At 39.3% G+C, this 18,331-nt stretch overlaps 2 protein-coding genes across 2 annotated transcripts; one reads left to right on the top strand and one right to left on the bottom strand.

The window, feature by feature from the left end:
- The first annotated feature begins 1,139 nt into the window (after positions 1 to 1,139).
- On the top strand, positions 1,140 to 7,665 carry prkag1 (protein kinase, AMP-activated, gamma 1 non-catalytic subunit). The gene is made up of 13 exons (XM_004544892.3): positions 1,140 to 1,297; positions 2,339 to 2,390; positions 2,471 to 2,571; positions 2,653 to 2,734; positions 2,832 to 2,890; positions 3,056 to 3,101; positions 3,189 to 3,243; positions 4,467 to 4,593; positions 4,786 to 4,951; positions 5,050 to 5,087; positions 5,245 to 5,391; positions 6,402 to 6,501; positions 6,608 to 7,665. The coding sequence occupies exons 1-12, from the start codon at positions 1,289 to 1,291 to the stop codon at positions 6,498 to 6,500; spliced, it is 981 nt and encodes a 326-aa protein (XP_004544949.1). The 5' UTR covers positions 1,140 to 1,288; the 3' UTR covers position 6,501; positions 6,608 to 7,665.
- A 123-nt stretch (positions 7,666 to 7,788) lies between these two features.
- LOC101476960 (activin receptor type-1B) lies at positions 7,789 to 17,647 on the bottom strand. The gene is made up of 9 exons (XM_004544893.3): positions 17,509 to 17,647; positions 14,946 to 15,191; positions 14,181 to 14,432; positions 13,842 to 14,072; positions 13,496 to 13,663; positions 11,688 to 11,844; positions 11,439 to 11,563; positions 11,183 to 11,313; positions 7,789 to 10,076 (listed from the first exon to the last, which is right to left on the bottom strand). The coding sequence occupies exons 1-9, from the start codon at positions 17,573 to 17,575 to the stop codon at positions 9,951 to 9,953; spliced, it is 1,503 nt and encodes a 500-aa protein (XP_004544950.1). The 5' UTR covers positions 17,576 to 17,647; the 3' UTR covers positions 7,789 to 9,950.
- Positions 17,648 to 18,331: the final 684 nt, after the last annotated feature.

Raw genomic sequence — 18,331 nt, 5'->3', positions numbered from 1 at the left:
TTGGTATATGGGGTACAACAATAGTGGGTCCATTCTTCATCAATGGAAACCTCAAGGCCACTGGATATTTGAAATTGCTACATGATGATGTGTTTCCCTCTTTATGCACTGAAGCTGGCACGTTCCCTGAGTTTTTCCAGAAGATGGCGCACCACCACATTATGGGTGCCAGGTCCGAGCATTCCTAGATGAACAGTTTCCTGGAAAGTGGATTGGTCGTCGTGGGCCAGTTGAATGGCCCCCAAGGTCTCCCGATCTGACCCCCTTAGACTTTTATCTTTGGGGTCATCTGAAGGCAATTGTCTATAGTGTGAAGATACGAGATGTACAGCACCTGAAACTACGGATACTGGATGAAACCAAGCACACCATTGTTTTTCTTGTGACATTACCAATAAGTCTGATGTGTCACATGGCCCTCTTCCTATTGAAAAAAAAAACAAAAGTTGTATCCAAGATGGCCGACTTCTAAATGGCCACCATGGTCACCACCCATCTTGATGAGTTTGCCCCCTCACATATACTAATGTGCCACAAACAGGACTTTAATATCACCAACCATTCCCGTTTTATTACAGTGTATCCATATAAATGGCCCATCCTGTACGTGTGTGTGTGTGTGAGAGAGAGATGCTTGTGACGTGTATAGTCTACTTTCTTCTTTTATTATATAGTATTATTGTTATATGTTAGAGGTTATGCTGCTTCTAATTATTCTGCTCTGAAACTGAGAAGACTCACATATTTTCTCAGCCAGTTTTTTCAATATTTACCAATGTCCCCAATTTCCCATCTTGATCCTGCTCAATAGTGGCTGAGTCCCACATATTACTGTATATACCTGAATATACCTTATCAACCAAAACCTTTTTTTATTTTTTTGAAGTTGTCTGAGCCAAAAAGCACTAGAGAAGATTTTCTTAAGCGTTAACTTTTTTTTGTTCAACCAAACTTTACGTAGCATCTGAATGCAAGAGTTCCAAGACAACAGAGTAACTCTAAATAGTTGGGGAATTTTTCAGTTTTCCTTAAAAGTAATATTCCATAGGACTCCTAAACGCTTTTTTATTTACACAATAATAAAACAAACTACAAATTCTTTACTCCTGAGCGCTACCTGCTTCAGAGCTAAAATGACATCCCTGGAGTGCGGCAATATTACGGCAATTACGGCAGAGACAACACAACCATTCATGCTGATCGTTGTTAGTTAGTTAGCGGAAGACCTTCGAGGTTTGGAGAGCTGCACACGAAACCGGCTACAGAGAAGCGAATCAGCGAATGGAACATGGAGTGTGTAAGTTAGTAGCTTGCATATACAGAGAGGTTTTCCACCCAGCTTTCTCACGTTTAAACCAAATGAACTTACCCGACTTTTTGAAGCATGCTAACGGTACAAGCTAGCTAGCGAGCAAATTCTTGGTGGAGTGGTCGTTGGGGCCAACCCGCTTATTATTGCGCTTAGTCAGTTGTCAGGAAAACGGATATAATTATCAGTCCCGGTACCTGTCACAATTACCAGTCAAATGTAACAATACGCGACATATTGACGCAGCTTAAGAGCCTTAGCGTAAATAGAAAGTCACCTCGACAGGCTCAGTAATGTCAACTGACTGACAGGCTAGGTAATACTCCGCTAACCTTTCTGTTATAGTATTTATTTATTTATTTTCCAAAGTTTCGTTACTTGTCAGTGTAACCGAGTCTTTTTGGACACCTAGAAATCACAAAATTATCTCACTAATTACAGAGGATCTTATTTGACTGCAAAGTTATACTGTTTGATGTTTAGCCAGCTGCTTAAGTGCAGTCTATGGCTCGGTGTTAAAGTACAGTTACCCACGTCTCAGAGTCAAGTCATAAACAATGAAACTGTTCACATTTTCGTGGTTTTCATGACTCCTCTGGAAACAGCTGACCTGTCAGCGACACTTCCAGTGAATACATGTTTATCAGAGGACTCATTGGGCTGTACTTCTCACGGTCTTTAAACTTTCTACCGACATCAGCTACGATAAACTTCTTTAAAACAAACAATAAACTTCAGATCTGACTTTGCCGTGCATGTCAAAAACAGACATTCCCACATCTTACCCAATATATCAGGTTGTGAAACTTTACATAAACACAACCATTTTTCTAGAAATAACCACTTCTAGAAATATCAGGTTATTTCTAGAAATGCTTTGTATGGATGTATCTCTTTTGTGCCCCAAAAATTGTAAATATTAAAATGTATAAAATAAAGTGTTGTAGCGTCAGAGCAATATTGGTGTGATATAATAGAACGCAACCAAAAAATATTACTTCATTTGGTGATATAAACGTTATCTTTCAGATTCCAGTAACTATTGATGATCTTGAGAGCAAGAAGGACCCAGTCATTGAAGGTAAGGGGCTTGCAACACAGTCTGTCATGCTGGGAAAGTTATTTTTAGAAAATAGTGACAGCTGATTCTCATTCCTGTAGATCCAGAACACAATGTTTACACCAGGTTTATGAAGTCCCATCGTTGTTATGACCTTGTGCCCACCAGCTCCAAATTAGTTGTGTTTGATACATCACTTCAGGTAAAACAAAAGCCCTAAATTAAATACATATATTTTTCATGATCTAGTATAGCTTTAATCTGTTGTGCAATTCATCCTCAGGTGAAAAAGGCCTTTTTTGCTCTTGTTTCTAACGGGGTGCGAGCTGCGCCTTTATGGGATAGCAAGAAGCAGTGTTTCGTTGGTAAGAGTAACTTTCATTTGGCTCTGTTGCACTAAAAATTAAAAAAAAAAGAAAGAAAGAAGTTGAATAATAATGGACTCCTGTTTCTGCTCTGCAGGTATGCTAACCATCACAGACTTCATTAACATTCTTCATCGCTATTACAAATCTCCATTGGTAAGATGTAGACACTGAATAGATGTAACCAATTAAATCTCAAACTTAAACTCCATCCACGGTTGTTTTAGTTATGTATATTTTACCTTATTTTTGGTCAAACATGCACTTTCTCTTCGTTTCTGCATTACTTGATCCCTCCATTCACTTATTGTAAATTTTCAGGTTCAGATATATGAGTTGGAAGAGCACAAAATTGAAACCTGGAGAGGTGAAAATCCTTTATTAATATGTAACATAATGTACTTGTAATATCTTAAAGGGAAAATTCATATTTGTCTTTTCTTATTTCCAATAGAGGTGTATCTTCAAGACTCTTTCAAGCCCCTGGTTAGCATATCTCCTAATGCAAGGTAAGTAACAGAATGTGCTATTTTAAGTTTGTGAATGCTTATTTGCACTATAATATTAAACTCTGAAAAGTCCCTTTGGATGTTAGTTTGTTGACCAGAATCACTTTGCAGAGATATACTATTGAGAAGGAAAGGCTAGAGTATACAACCTCAATTCCCCCAAACCTTGGGATCCTGTGTTGAAATCTAAATAAAAACGAATGAAATGCGTGTTTGCCAAACATGGCAAACCCACCCACAATAATTTTGAATTCGATGTCAACAACGCATCTCAAATGTTGGGACATGGCCATATTTAGCTATGTGTAGCGTCCTTTTTTTTTTTTTTTTTTTTTTTTTTTTTTTTTGAAAAAGTGTGTCTTTTCTTCTTTGTATTCACATTTTGCACAAATAATCATATAAACACAACACTCGCATACAAATCAAATAACTAAAAAATAAAGTAACCCCTCCACCCCCCTTCACCCCCCAAAAAACCGACAACAACAAAAAATAGGGCAAGTGGTGATGGGCTGAGATTCACAATAAAACACATGATTGGTGGTTTAAAGGGCTATATAACACCATTGTTGCATCATTGCCTCTCATTTTCACAACAGTTTGGAAACAGAGGAGACAAGCTGCTGGACTTTTAGAAGAGGAATGTTGTCTCATTCTTGTCTGATATTGGATTCTAGCTGTTCGGCAGTCATGGACGATCTTTGTTATATTTTTCATCTCTCGATGCTCCAGATGTTTTCAGTGTTTTCTGCTTTAAGCTTCAGTGTGTTGTGTGTTCAGGGATTTTCTTCTGCATACTTTGGTTGGTATGCAGAAAGTGTTTGTTTGAGTTACTCTTACCTTCCTATCAGCTTGAGGCAGTCTGGCCATTCTCCTCTGACCTCTGGCATCACCGAGGCATTTTTCACCTTTTTAGTGTTGTGTTTTTTTTTTTGTTTTTTTTTTAATTATTAAAAAACCCTAGATATGTCTGTGCAGGAAAATCCCATTAGATAACCAGTTTCTGAAATGCTAACAAACATGCAGTGTTCAGAGTAAAATCTGTCTACATGCATTGAGCTGCTGCCATGTGATTGGCTGACTAGATAATTGCATTAATGAGCAGCTGAACAGGTGTAACTAATAAAGTTGCTCATCAATGTGTCTCTTCATAATATTTTATTCAGTCGTTTTCTGTCTCATTTAGCAGACTAAATAACTTTAACTAACTTTCTGTGTTACAGTTTGTACGATGCTGTGTCATCTCTGCTGAAGAACAAGATTCACAGATTGCCTGTAATTGACCCGCTGACGGGGAACACGCTCTATATTCTCACACACAAGAGGATTCTCAAGTTCTTGAAGCTTTTTGTAAGTCCCCCGGGGCTCCTCACCTCCTCACCACACTGCAGCCGCATTAAGTACTTTAAATCATCTGCCATCTTCATTTTTGTTTTGAATAGAGAAGAGTCTGCAGTTAAGTAGTCTGGGAATATCTCATTTCCTTAACTAAAACACCCACAGTTTTTATTCAGTTATCTAAAATGCTTGTTATGTTTTCAGATAGCAGAGATGCCAAAACCCTCGTTCTTGAGGCAAACTTTAGAAGAACTGAATATCGGGACTTTCAAGAACATAGCAGTGGTCCGTGCAGACACACCGCTCTACACAGCTCTGGGTATTTTTGTTGAGCAGAGAGTGTCAGCGCTCCCTGTTGTTGATGACAAAGGTATGAGGACTGACTGAAATGATGCCCCTGTTGGTTTTCCATTAACCATCTCAGAAATCTTGAATTTTATGCTCCATTGTGCTGTGTCTGTCTCGCAGGTCGAGTGGTGGACATTTACTCAAAATTTGATGTTATAGTAAGTTATAAGCACTCACTGCATGCTGTTTAGGTGTCTCACCACCATCTGACAGGGCACATTGTGCTGTCTGTGACACCATAAATGCACTTTTATGATGACAGTAAATCATGAACAATGCATTAGAAGCATCATATAAGAGCATGTCTTTTTACAGAATCTAGCAGCAGAGAAGACGTACAACAACCTGGATGTGACGGTGACCAAAGCCTTGCAGCATCGCTCACAGTACTTTGAAGGAGTGCTGACATGCAACAGGCATGACACCCTCGAGGCCATTATCAACAGACTGGTGGAGGCTGAGGTGAGAAGAGGATGTACACATTATTTGTTCACATTATCTACTGCATGTGTCAATCATCCACTATTTAAGCTCCTTATCATGCATAATCTGAGTAGCAGATTTTGAGCTTTAACTTTCAGTGTTTTGTCACTGCAGCTGTAGGAAAAATTAAATATTCATTAAAAGGGGACTTATTATGCCTTTCATTATGTTCTCTTTCCATCTATATAATATAAAAGTTTAAAATATTGAGGTCAGTTTAGGTAAAAGTATTCTCTCATGCTCTGTTTCAGAGTCCCCCCCCCCATTGTTAGGTCTGTATGATTTCAGTGAGAGGTGATATCCCTGTGATGGTCATTGTAGGAACACAGCTCTGCCTGTGACTATAGAAGCCTCACCCACCTGCTGTTCAAACATTCTGTTTGAGAGGTGCAGCAAATCAGGAGAAGGCTGGCTAAAGAGAGGGTGGCCTTAAAGGGAAAGATGCTAAAGCTGTTTGTTTCAGGCAGAGGAGAAATTCAGAGGCTGTATCAAGGCTCACTATGAGATGAATGAGGATTAGGATTATAATCAGTATTACCACATGTCTAATTAGCATATTACTACATTGTTTCAAAAAGAGGATAAACCGAGGGTTTGCAGCAAGGCCATGTAGATGGACAAAATAGGTATTGTTAAATTTGTGATTTATTCCAAACTACTCAGTTAAAGAACTAAGTATACATTAAAAAAAATCAGCACCATAATAAATAATAGCACACCCCCGTTTGCCTCACAGCAAGAACATCCTGCATTTGAATCCATGCCGGGGCCTTTTTGTGTGGTATTTGTGTGCACACCTCTTGTCATAATTGTTTCAAAACATAATTTGAAATCATATTAAAAAAAAACAACTCTTTGTTACTTCTGCTATCAAAGCTGCTGTCTGTGTACAGTTTGTCTTACACCAGTTTCTCTCCACGTTCCTTATGTAAAAATGGTACCTTGCTGAGATAAGTGTAACACCAACGATGTTCTTGTGTTCCCTGCAGGTGCACAGGCTGGTGGTAGTGGATGAGCACGAGGTGGTGAAGGGAATCGTCTCCCTTTCGGATATCCTCCAAGCCTTAGTGCTTACAGATAGAGAATAGAGTACGTACACTTCTGTACTGAAGCCTACCTATTTTTTATTTTTTTTATATAAGGGGGATTCACTGAACATAAACTTGAAGTGATTATTTGATTTTTCTGCCTACAGGGACAAATTGGAAAAGTTACTCAAAAAAATGAAAGGCTGCACATTTTAAAGGTGACACCAGAGCATAGGAGAGGAGATAACCAAGCCTGTAAGAGGGGAATTATGACAGCAAATGGAAGTTCTATCAATAATTTTTGTTTGTTTTGTTTTTTTTGTAATTTACCCATGAATAATTCTATTTGTCTACAGAAACCAAAATATTGTGAATTTTAAACTATATAAAATATTTTTTTGGTTCTACAGCTTATACAGAACCTCCTGTAAATTGAGCCAAATTTTGAGTCACTGGAAAACAGCCACTCAGTACCTTTCAGTTAAGAATGAACCATTATTTGGCCTGATAAGTTTCCCCCAAAACACCTGAATGAGGTTTCTGTAAAGAATCCAAGGCCTCAGAGTTCAATCTGTTGTGTAGCCAGACAGCCACGAAGCAAACCTGGAAGAGCACTTAGAGTGAAGTCTAAAATGAATTTGCTGTTGAAGACAACCATTAACTGTGCTGTATCCTCTTTGAGTGCTTGTCTCCGGATATTTATAGGTGTTATATTTTGCCATTTTAGTGTGTTGTCTTATAACTGCATGTGTAATGGATTCTATACTTTACTCAAGAGACCCCCCCCCCCCCCACACACACACACACCCCGGTGTCATTATTAGTCGTAAAGGGATCTGCTTATGGCTTCAGTGCTCCAAAATCTCATTCTGTTAAAAAAACAGTCCTACTTTGTTAATTTGACCATTACTTTCAGTTATTCTACTTTTGTTTTCTTTGTTCTGTGTTGTGTTGATGTGATTTATTTACTGTGTCAGAACATCGGCTGTTATAGGTTTATGTAGTTTTTATGGGGTTTTTTGCGTTTAGAGGACTGACTTTATCAAAATCACTACATACCAGCGTTTTCTATTTTCTAAAGAAGATAAAGTGAGGAACATGTCACACTTCCTGTTTTAGGATATGTGAAATGGATTGTGTACAACTATGTAACTGCACAGTTTTTGTACTAATCTACAGTGATATTATAATTTAAACAATGAGCAATAAAGGTTCTTTAAGAGTGCTTGTATTTATTCTAACTTTTTCAGTGGCTAATTTCTCACATGAATACAATCCTCGACCCCCTTTGAGTATAAAAATATTTCTTTGAGTGGGGAGGGTGACAAAAATGAAATAGGACACCACATAGGAAAATGACTGAATTTATTACATTTGTGTTGAATGTTACATGATAATTGTCCTGAAGGATTTTTTTTAAGTAGAATAATTTCAATAACATAAACAGAGTTTTACAACATGTAATATAATACCTATATATATATATATATATATATTTTTTTTGTTATTTGTTTTGTTTTGACTCTCACTCCAGCGTTCCTTCAAAGGGATACAGACACCGAAGTATTAAAAACACTGAACGCAATATTCACTTTTAAGTTGTAAGGCAAACAAAGAAAGTATAAATATGCTTCACATTCAGTAGAGCTCCCCGGTCTTTTTAAAAAAAACAACACAGGTTGGGAAAAAAATGTGAGCTAACACGAAGGCATTTCAGCAGTATTTAGTTTCAACACTTCTTTCTCCCAGAGATTAAAGAAAAGCAAAATTATCTTTACAATTTTCAGTCAGAAAGGTAGGTCATCTGACTGGCATGATTTGTGTAAACATTCTCGTTTTCAGTGGCGTGATTTTAAACACTGGAGGCCGTGGCCGGAGATGATTCTGAGAAAAGGTTGGTGTTAATGCAGCGAGGTCAGTAGTAGTGCACAATTGGTCTGTCAGACTTCACATGAATACATGCAAACAGTACCTGCAGAATCTGCATACAGCTCAAGACAGAAAGTGCACATTTTTCCTGAATACATAAAAAAAATGCAGTGATTTCTGACAATGTTAAGAGTGAAGTGATATACATAAGGCAAAATATGCACATTAAGGAGGTATAGCATGATGGGGGTACGGGGGCACAGAAAGAAATATGAATTTAACTTATACTGCTTGGCAGTAATAAAGTACTATAAGCAGGTCACCTGACAACTACAATGATGTTACTTCACAGGTCAAAGTAATTTGGTAAATATTTGTCTTTACAAAAAAAAAAAAAAAAAGGCTAAAAAAGTCATCTAAAAACACACTCAGACCTAAACTGAAGTATCACCTTAAAAGGCTAGTGTATGTGCAGTGCAGTAAATATACTTGATCAGGAGGAAAGTGCCCTGGGGGGAAAAAAAAACCTCTGACATGCTGTAAGAGTATAAAATATGAGCTTAAACATGGATTCTGGACTGCACTGAAGGGGCAGTGTAATATCTGAATGTTGTGTATACAAGCTTATCTGAGGTTATGCATTCATAACAGGAGACTATGATACTAACATACAACACATGGATCTGCATGCATCTTGTATTTTACGTGAGTGGTCTGAAGTTAATGAAGATCAAAGTCAGCAGTAGCTGCTGCTCTTCATCCTAGTGATGTTTAATAATTCCTAAATATGTACTTTTCTAAATGTGAACAGACTAAAATCAGGTGAATTATTTGTGCTAAAGGATTTCTAAGCAATGCAATATGTCAGGAATCAGGAAATGTAAATATTACTCACAGCTTATCTGTTCCTATTAGCAATCATTTCAATCTCATAACAAACTCACAAAGGAGTCCCCCACAGTCTTTTTTCTATTTGTTTCTGCACTGTGTTCAGACTCTGAGAGAATGAAACAGTAAAAACTGTGCAGGCCTCATTTCTCCTGGGCTGAAGGGTACCAGGAGTCCTGATCTCTATGACACTGGTATCAATAAAATCTTCCTTTGAATGCTGCAGGTATGGCAGGAATTAACCTACACAGATAGCCCACAAGCTCCCGCACAGTGTTCAATTACTGATATAACAGAATCAGTATAAATGAGTTAATGCTCTTCTGCTAAGACAAAACAAGCAAATGCTGTTTACTAACTAATAATTACTGTCAACACACTTTGAAACAATAAAACACCAGCAACTGATTTTTAAAATGTAACTTGGTTAAGTACATGTGCTGTTAATGACTGCATACACAAGAAATTCAGGAAACTGTTAGTGCAGCGTACAGGGTGAGGAAAGAGGGCGAGGTTTGGCAGCGGGAGCTAAGGATGAGACAGGGAAGGTGTTCCTGTATGTTTTGGCTGGGTAAAGCGAGGTAGGGTTTGTCAGAAATAAAGTGGTTTCAAACCTGACAGAAGTGTCTGTGCGGTAAAATTTTACAAAGTGCCACTCTTCATTGTGCCATCTCTTTAGAAGGCCCGACCCCTTCCTCTCAGTCTGGATGGAGGGGCCGGGTCCTCTTCAGTGCTCTGCTGTCTCACACATGCTCAGATTTTAATGTCCTCCTGAATGCTGAGCTGGGACAGCGTCTTTTTTATGCGCAAGGCCGTCAGGCGTGCAGCTCCGTTAGCATACCAACACTCCCTCATGATTTTACCCATGATCCGCAAGGCCTGATAAGCACAAGGAAAACAGCAGTAAGGCTTAAGAGCTTGTATTGCAATATAAATAATGGTGGTGATGACACAAAGTAGTTCAGACACTCTATGAACAGCATTTGAGTGCTACTTTATACTGAAGAATACAAGTATCAGATTACCCTAATTCATTCACATAAAACACTAATAAGAATCAAAACAATGTAGAAAAGCAGTTTTAATAATAACCCGGTTTATTTCATTCTGGGTCTTATTTTTGTAGTTTGGGCTATCAGATTCAGCATGAATGCAGATCACCAATGATCTGTACACATTACGGAAAAGGCAACACGGAAATATATATAACAAACTGAAACAAAAACATAAGATCATTGTGAAAAATATCATTTAAACTTAAAAAGTTTTCATGATTGGCTTAAAAAAAAATCTCAACAAATGTGGATTTTTTGGGAACTGTGATCAAGATTTGCAATGTATGCAAACAAAAATACCAGAGTGCCTCCACACGTTCTGCTTAGCCATGCAAACCCATGCCACGAAGCCCCTAATGCACAGTTTTTCTGCTGAAGAGCTCTTGGTGACCCTGCTCTGTAACTCTACATGGTCTGCCACTCTGCGGCTGAGCTGCTGTAGTTCCTAAATGCATCCACTTTGCTATGATACCACTTACAGCTGATTTCATGAATTGACTGTTAGCATCCTGTTACAGTACCACACTGGAATTTAGTGAGCTCTCTTTACCTCTTTCACAAATGTGTGTATTTAAAGATAAAGAGGTGTGGCCTCAGTCTAACAAACTAAAGTAATCATTGCTCTCTGGTGGGGGAAACTATGCTTTATCACGCTACACATGGAGCTGCACAGAAATTACTAAAAGACTCACAAACTAGTGAATCTTGGAAATGAATGAACTCTATTATGTGTTGTCCTAGCTGTAACAAAGCCAACAGTGTAGTTCAGAAACACCACAAGCAAAGAACCTAAGTGGAGGTTACACTGTTAGTTTAAGATGATGAATGCAATGTTATAATTAGAAATATAAATAAAGGCCCAAACTGCAAAAGTAAGATCTTTCTGATGTAAGTGCAGATTTTAGTTCGATTTGAACTTAATTTTCATACCTCGTAATTCTGCCACCAATTTGGAATATTGGGTCGAAGCTTTTGGTCACACACCACTTTTCTCATCTCCTCTATGGACGGGTCAGACGGTACCAGATCATAGTAGGGCAGCTGGTATTCTTGATGGATACCTGATAACACAGAATAGTGTGAGGTCAGATCAGTGCCGTCTCTGGCATATCCAACGAGAGGAAAAAAATAACAACAACAAACAAGGCAGTTCAAGTATCCGAAGAGAAAACAAAGAGAGTCCAACCTCCACTGTTACAGCGGCGTGCAATTTCCCAGTAGACCAGGCCTAAAGCGTAGATGTCAGCACATTTGAATGATTCGAAGTGTCTTGTGTTTATGGTCTCATCGAGAACCTCTGGGGCCATGTACCTGGGGAACATAAACACAGTCCTGGTTTGTGCTGGCGTAAAGGATAAAGGGATATTCTGGGAAAGATGTCAGAAGATATCTGTGAGAAACGATGGTCAGCGTTAAGTCAGCAGATGAGAAAGACCTGTTGGTTCCCACTCTCTGATTGGGCGCGATGTCGATCGTATCCGTGGCAGAGTCGTGACGGACAGCCAAGCCCAGGTCGGCAATGGCACAGGTGCAGTTCTTCTTCACCAGGATGTTCTTGGACTTCAAGTCTCTATGGGAGATGCCTGGCTTTCCTATCATGACATGAAGGAAAACAGTCACTTGTTAATACTTTCTTCTGCATCTAATTGTTTTGTCAACATGAAAATAGAGCCTGTTCGTGCAAGTACCATTTTTTTAAACTTTCATTTACTACAAGTTAGAATTACTCCTCCACTTTTGCAACAATTTATGATCAAGCAGACTCAACAGAGAAAAATGTTCAAAGATAAGTATAGGTGAGACCAAGCCTTAAAAAAATGGAACATAAATCACTGAAAAGCAGCTGTTTTGTAACTTAACACGGCTTACACGCCCATTCAACAAAAAAAACATTGTTCTTTGATTAACCAAAATATGCAAAACATTACAAAATATCACAGTCGCCTTTGTCAGTGCACAATCTCTGTGAGTAACATTTAAATATCAGGTTGTGACATAGTCTGTTGACTCAAGCCAGTTACGTCAGAGTCTTGCAAAAAACGGAAAAGTCCAGCTGTCAACGCCCGATGCCTTTTTCCTGTCTGTGGCTGGGGGAGGCAAAGTTAAAACTACTGTGGAAGTGATAAAAGGTGTTGATCAAAGCACTTTTTGATAACGCAGATATGCACAGAGTGTAAGGGAGGTGCACACAAGCAATGCTTAAATTCACTGGCTTATGAAACTGAATTACAGCATACCAGTTTAAACATAAGTCAGAAAACTGATGTTCTGAACTGCCAGTCGTTTCTACATGAATACATTTACCAGACAAATTATTAGGTACACCTTCCTAGTCCTGGGTTGGCCCTTTTACTTTCAGAACTTCCTTAATTCTTTGTGTGACAGATTCAACAAGGTGCAGTAAAACACTCCTCAGAAATGTTTGTCCATACTGATATGACAGATCACATGATCACACAGTTGCTGCACATTCATGAAATTAATCTCCTGTTTTTCTATTGTGCAATTTTGTTGAGCCAGTGTGTAATGTGGCCTCAGTTTCCTGCTTTAATGTTTGACGCGTTGTGCATTGAAAGTTGCACACATTGGCTGTAATACATGATTATTTGAATTACTTTTTCCTTCCTATTAGCTGAGAGCAGTCTGGCCATTCTCCTCGGTCCTCCAGCATCAACCAGACATTTTCTTCCAAATGTCTTGCTCACTGTATTGTTTCTCTTTTTTCACACCATTCTCTGTAAACTATAGAGATGTTTGTGTGGGAAATCCCCAGCAGGTCAGCAGTTTCTGAAATACTCAGACCAGCCCATCTGACCATGCCATGTTAAAAGACTTTGAACTTCAGCATGTCTACATGCCTAAATGCATGCAGTCGAGCCATGTAATTGGCTGATTAGATATGGAGATATGGAACACCTGAACAGGTTTGCCTGGCTGGTGAGTATAAATGAGAAAGTAAACTTGACCTGCCTCTGTGTTACTGCGTCATTACTGTGACTGTGGCTGTACAGGAAAGAGACTCTTTATCTAAAACAATACTATCAGGGAGGTGTCTTGATCATCTTATGACAAAGACTCCAAACACAGCCACAATACAGAAGAACAAGGAAGGCTATTTACTCAAGGCAGAAGTTTACATGTAGTACCTGAAACATACGTAAAAAACTGCATATTTACTGAAAGTGTAATCTAGGACACATAAATAGAATTAACATGATTACACAATAGAATAACAAACACTACCTTGCGTTCCAAGAATCTCCATGTGCAGATGTGCGAGGCCGTTCGCAGCTGATAGTGCCAGTTTGATCGTTTCCTCGGTAGTGACGGAGTAGCGGTTTAGGTAGTCAAACAGAGAGCCGTACTCGTGGTAATCTGACACCAACCACAGCTGAGTCCACGTCCCGTTGTCTAAGGGAGAGACATATAAATGAAGATACTCGAGAAATGATCATTTTACTTTAGGATAACTAGTTATTATACAGCACAGTGAAACAAAAATGCATAATAAGGTCTTGTAAACTGCTGAAAAGATGAACTGTGTTTCTTTGACTAAATAAATTAAATATTGCATATAACTGGGTTGCACCTTTGTTGTCAGCAGCTATAAAGCCCAAGATGTTTTCATGGCGAAGCATGATCGTCTGGTAGATTTCAGCCTCACGGAACCAGGAGCGCTCTTCCCTGGATGAGAAAATCTTCACAGCCACGTCGCCACCCCTCCAGCGTCCTCGCCACACCTCCCCGAAACGCCCCTTACCAATGATCTCCTGCAGGACGATTGTTCTGGCTACAGTCCGCTGGACAAAGAGAGGGAGACCTGCCCAGAAAAAAAAATGACAATAGAAAAAGATTACTAGATACCAGCTGATGAAGATCCACAACATGACTGTCAGGCTGCAGTTCCACCACCAAACTGCGTACTGACCAGAGCCTGAACCAGACGTGGATAGATTGCAAAGGAGATCCTCCAGGGATCTGTCTTTGGCCAGGTAGAGATGGTCACAGGACGGATCCTCCACCTCCAGCCTTTGCCTGTGGTTGTAGCCCCTCCGGTGATAATGATATATGAACGCACCCACCAACAGTAGCAGACACAGCAGGAACAGCGGCCCTGCGATCACAGCAACCAGTTCCACGAGCCTCCATGTCCCACCCGGGCCGTAGCCTCCCCCGATTTCTGATGGAGTCACAATGGAATGGAAGAAAAAGCATCACAAAAATATTGAATTAGAGTAATTGCAAATTAATCCTGTAAAGGCTCATTTTCTTTAAAATATCCAAATTATTCTGTTTTGTTTGGTAAACAGCCAAAACTTCAGTGAACTCATCCGCACAGCTGGGAAAAATATACACACTATATTTTAACTCCAAGACACCAGAATAATTAAACCTCTGTAGAGACGCATGTGAGTAAATGAGTTGCATTCATTGCAACTACAAAGTCTTTTAAGACAGTCAGAAATACAATAAGGCTATATGCAAACAGCTGACTAGAACCTGTCCCCCTACTTCCCACAGCTTTGATTTAAATTTTACTGGTGATTCCCAATGTGGAATATTATGTGGATTTCTTTTGGAGGGATCACTGAACAGGCAGGACATTTAACACTATGTAATTTTAATTTAGCACAGCAGACTTTCACAGACATTGGTGATATAAACAGTACAGGTAACTAAATGTGAATCTCACCAGTGGGTACTCTGAGGTCAATGCTGTTGCAGTAGTCGGTGTAGCAGCACTGCGTGTATAGGTAGCCTTCTACACCGAGGCAGTAGATCGGTTTTCCAGGGGGCACGAGATCTTCCTGTGGGATACAGCCGCGGCTGTGCTGCTGTTTTCCATTGCTGAAGATGGTGGAAGCCGTGCAGGCCCCATCGGTCTCACACTGGAAGTCAGACTTCTTACACAGAGGAGTGGTGCAGTTACACCACAGAGCTGAAGAGACATAGCAAAACATTTGCAAGACCATTAGCTTGCATGAAGTCAAGCGAACTGTGACCCGCTGGCACAAAACTGTTTAAGTACTGAAGAGTTAGAGAGAATTTTACAGCTCCTATAATACACAGCAGGGGGCAGCAACAGCCTGAAGACTTACCGCTGTGTCCCAAAACCTCACACAAATATGTGAGGATTGTAGGCTGGTTTTAGCATGTCAGGAGACATTAAAACACCTCAAAGGAGGTACTGTGCCCTGTAAATAAGCACACTCTTCTCCTAAAATACATTGCATGATGGAAATGTGCTTTGAGAGGGTGGTGAGGCAGCTTCAGGAAAATCTCAGAAACATACATACTACTTTAAATCATTCAAAAAAGGTCTGTTTTTCACCTTTTTAAAGCTGCAGTTTGATTGAAAGCACATGTTACTGTGTGGTTATATTTCCTGTGAGCTTAAAGTAATGAAGATTTTGATGATTTGGTACATGTAGTACACCTGTGAAGAACTGATATTGGTATTGGTAATTTGGCATACAGCTTTACTATCTACTACAACTTATAAAGCCATAAATAAAGCCTAAATATTTTTAAATGATCAGCTTTGCTGTTTAACATGCAGCTATTTCCCTTTTTGGCTTCTTACTGGTTTGTGGGGGGATCTGTTTAAGGCTACTTCCTGCCAAGGATGGCGAACCAAAATATACCGCATAACTAAATATCTCAATGCAAAGTGCTAAAAATATGAAGTAGAGGAAGTGTTAAAAGTGCAGTCATTGCATTAGGTGCAGGAGAGTGTTTTTTCTTTTTTTTTTAATAACTCACTTAGTATAATTAGGCAACCAAGAGACTGGGTTCATCTGAAATGGAGTAATGCTATTTAGGCAAGAATGGGATGTGGCATTCCAGTTATTCTCAAAGAGCTGCCAGGGAATTCTCAGTGGGAAAATGACCTTTCAACAGCCTGTGTGCCGGATGGGATTGATAAAAACAACAACAACAAGAAAGCCACACATCCAGGAGATAAAGGGGGAAATATAATGGGCTACAATGTATTTTGTAGTGCTGACTCACACGATGCCCACACATACTGGACGCAAGAAATAGAAGAACCACAGAAGAAAAAAGGAAGATAAACGCTGACTAAACAAGACTGACATTTCAGATTTTCCAAAGCTAGAAATGTCACAATTTTAATATACATTGTTGTGTTTGAAACCACAAAGATGTCAAGCGGCACAAAGCTACCGTGTCTGACAAAAAAATTAAATAAAATAGAAATGCAAAAGCAAAGATGGCTACCTATAAAACTTTTCAAGTGGGTAAAGTAATTTACAATGGAAGCATGCTACTTTGCTTTTTTCAGTGACACAAGCCTTCATAATCAGCACAGGAATTTGGCAGGCTGAGCCACCGACTTTGTTCACTTTAATTTTCCTGTTTTCAACCACACTGAAAGCTTTCAACAAGTTAAAGAAAAAACAAGAAAAAAATGTCCGCCAAGTTTTTGGAACTATTTTCTAATGTAATAACATCAATAACTAGCATTAGTTTGCTGTCTAGAGCATTTCAATATACTAAAAACTAATAAATTAAAAATAAACTTTTGCAGAAACACAATATGTGAGGGAAAATATATTATGAACATCAGACTTCATCGTGAAGCAGCATTTTCAGATGAATGCACAAAGCAGACATGCCCCATGTGACCATCTCATCTAAGGACAATTAAATGCCAGTTGGGCTATATCATATTATGATACACATCATCAATAGCGCCATATAAAGTAATTGCAAAATCGCTCCCATGATCATGATTTAATCCCTACTGTCCAGCATTACTCCAATAGGCTATAATGCACACATTACTACCTTTGTAGCTAGAAGATTAGCAGAGTTTCATCAACGCATCACTCCTACCCACGAGTAATTTCATTAAATCGATTCTGCATCAACACTTTAAGCCATTTTTTCAAAGGTGCCTGATACCTGGATGCTTTTAAAGGACGCATACAGGAACTGGTGTTTAAGGTAGCTCTCAGTATAAACAGACTGCTACCTGAGCTCCTATTTTACCTGCTGTATCAGACTCACCTAACAAACCTCGACGTGGACGAGATAACATAGATAGACAGATAACATAACATGATTTATAAACATGCAGTGAAAGGCTCCCCGTATCGACAGCAGGAGGTTTGACCTGTTTTTTTCTGGTTAATGATGGTTAGTTTAGCGCTAGCTAGCAGCTAACTTCGCGGAGCGTCGGCTCCACAGCGGTAGCGACAGTCCTCAGACAAAACAAACAGTAAGTTACTCACCCTGGCAGGCTGTGTATAGGACAGTGTGAACAACCAGGACAGCGAGTGACATCCGTAGGTCAGCCATAATCAATGCATTCCAGGTTCATCGCATTAACACGTTGTTAACCAAGGATCTGGTGAGCCGTCATGTAGACAGTGAGACAGCGCAAGTAGTGTAGAGGCTCCACCAGCAGCAGGCAGTGACACACGCAGACAGCGAGGAGGTAACATCTATCTATCTATAGATTAACTATAGATAGATGTTTAATGGAGACACGCAGACTGCGCAGTTACATCCTGTGCCTTCAATACTCTGGTACAATATTTATAAATTGCTATATTTACAAATTGGTTGATATAAAATTACTAACCACTGTGCTTTTAAGACCCAACAAATCTACTAATAGATCTTCACTGTCCTTTATTTATTCATTTATTTTTATAATTTCAAACAGCTGAAATCCATCTACAGTCATGTGAAAAAGGAAGTTTTCACTGGACTCTATGAAGTCCTGCATAAAGAGCCACCTTTAGCAGCAATGATTTGACCCAGTCTTTTGCAGTCTTTTGCATTAGGACTTTATCAGTCTTTCACATCTTAACAGCCCACTCTTCTTTCAAGCAATGCCTCATTTTATTGAGGTTTGCAGGCATTCATCTATGGTTCCACCACAATATTTAAGTCAGGTTAAGGTCCGAACTTTGACTGAGTCATTGCAACACGTTGATTCTTTTTCAGACATGCGTTTGCAGATTTGCTGCTGAGTTTGAGATTGTTGTACTGATGCATGACCCAGTTTCAGCCAAGATTTCGCAGATGGCCTCACCACCGTGCTAGACA

This window comes from Maylandia zebra, linkage group LG5 (genome assembly GCF_041146795.1).
Source record: "Maylandia zebra isolate NMK-2024a linkage group LG5, Mzebra_GT3a, whole genome shotgun sequence".
Taxonomy (NCBI): domain Eukaryota; kingdom Metazoa; phylum Chordata; class Actinopteri; order Cichliformes; family Cichlidae; genus Maylandia; species Maylandia zebra.
This window is presented reverse-complemented; position numbering and strand designations above follow the sequence as displayed.

Bases quoted from the DNA above. Each gene is read 5' to 3' on its own strand.
- prkag1 (XM_004544892.3), top strand. The intron at 4,594-4,785 runs GTAAGTCCCCCG...TTATGTTTTCAG, and splicing joins TCAAGTTCTTGAAGCTTTTT to ATAGCAGAGATGCCAAAACC. The intron at 5,392-6,401 runs GTGAGAAGAGGA...TGTTCCCTGCAG, and splicing joins ACAGACTGGTGGAGGCTGAG to GTGCACAGGCTGGTGGTAGT.
- LOC101476960 (XM_004544893.3), bottom strand. From the start codon at position 17,575: ATGGCTGACCTACGGATGTCACTCGCTGTCCTGGTTGTTCACACTGTC. The intron at 14,433-14,945 runs GTGAGATTCACA...TGACTCCATCAG, and splicing joins TGACCTCAGAGTACCCACTG to AAATCGGGGGAGGCTACGGC. The intron at 11,845-13,495 runs GTAGTGTTTGTT...ATGTCATGATAG, and splicing joins GGAGATTCTTGGAACGCAAG to GAAAGCCAGGCATCTCCCAT.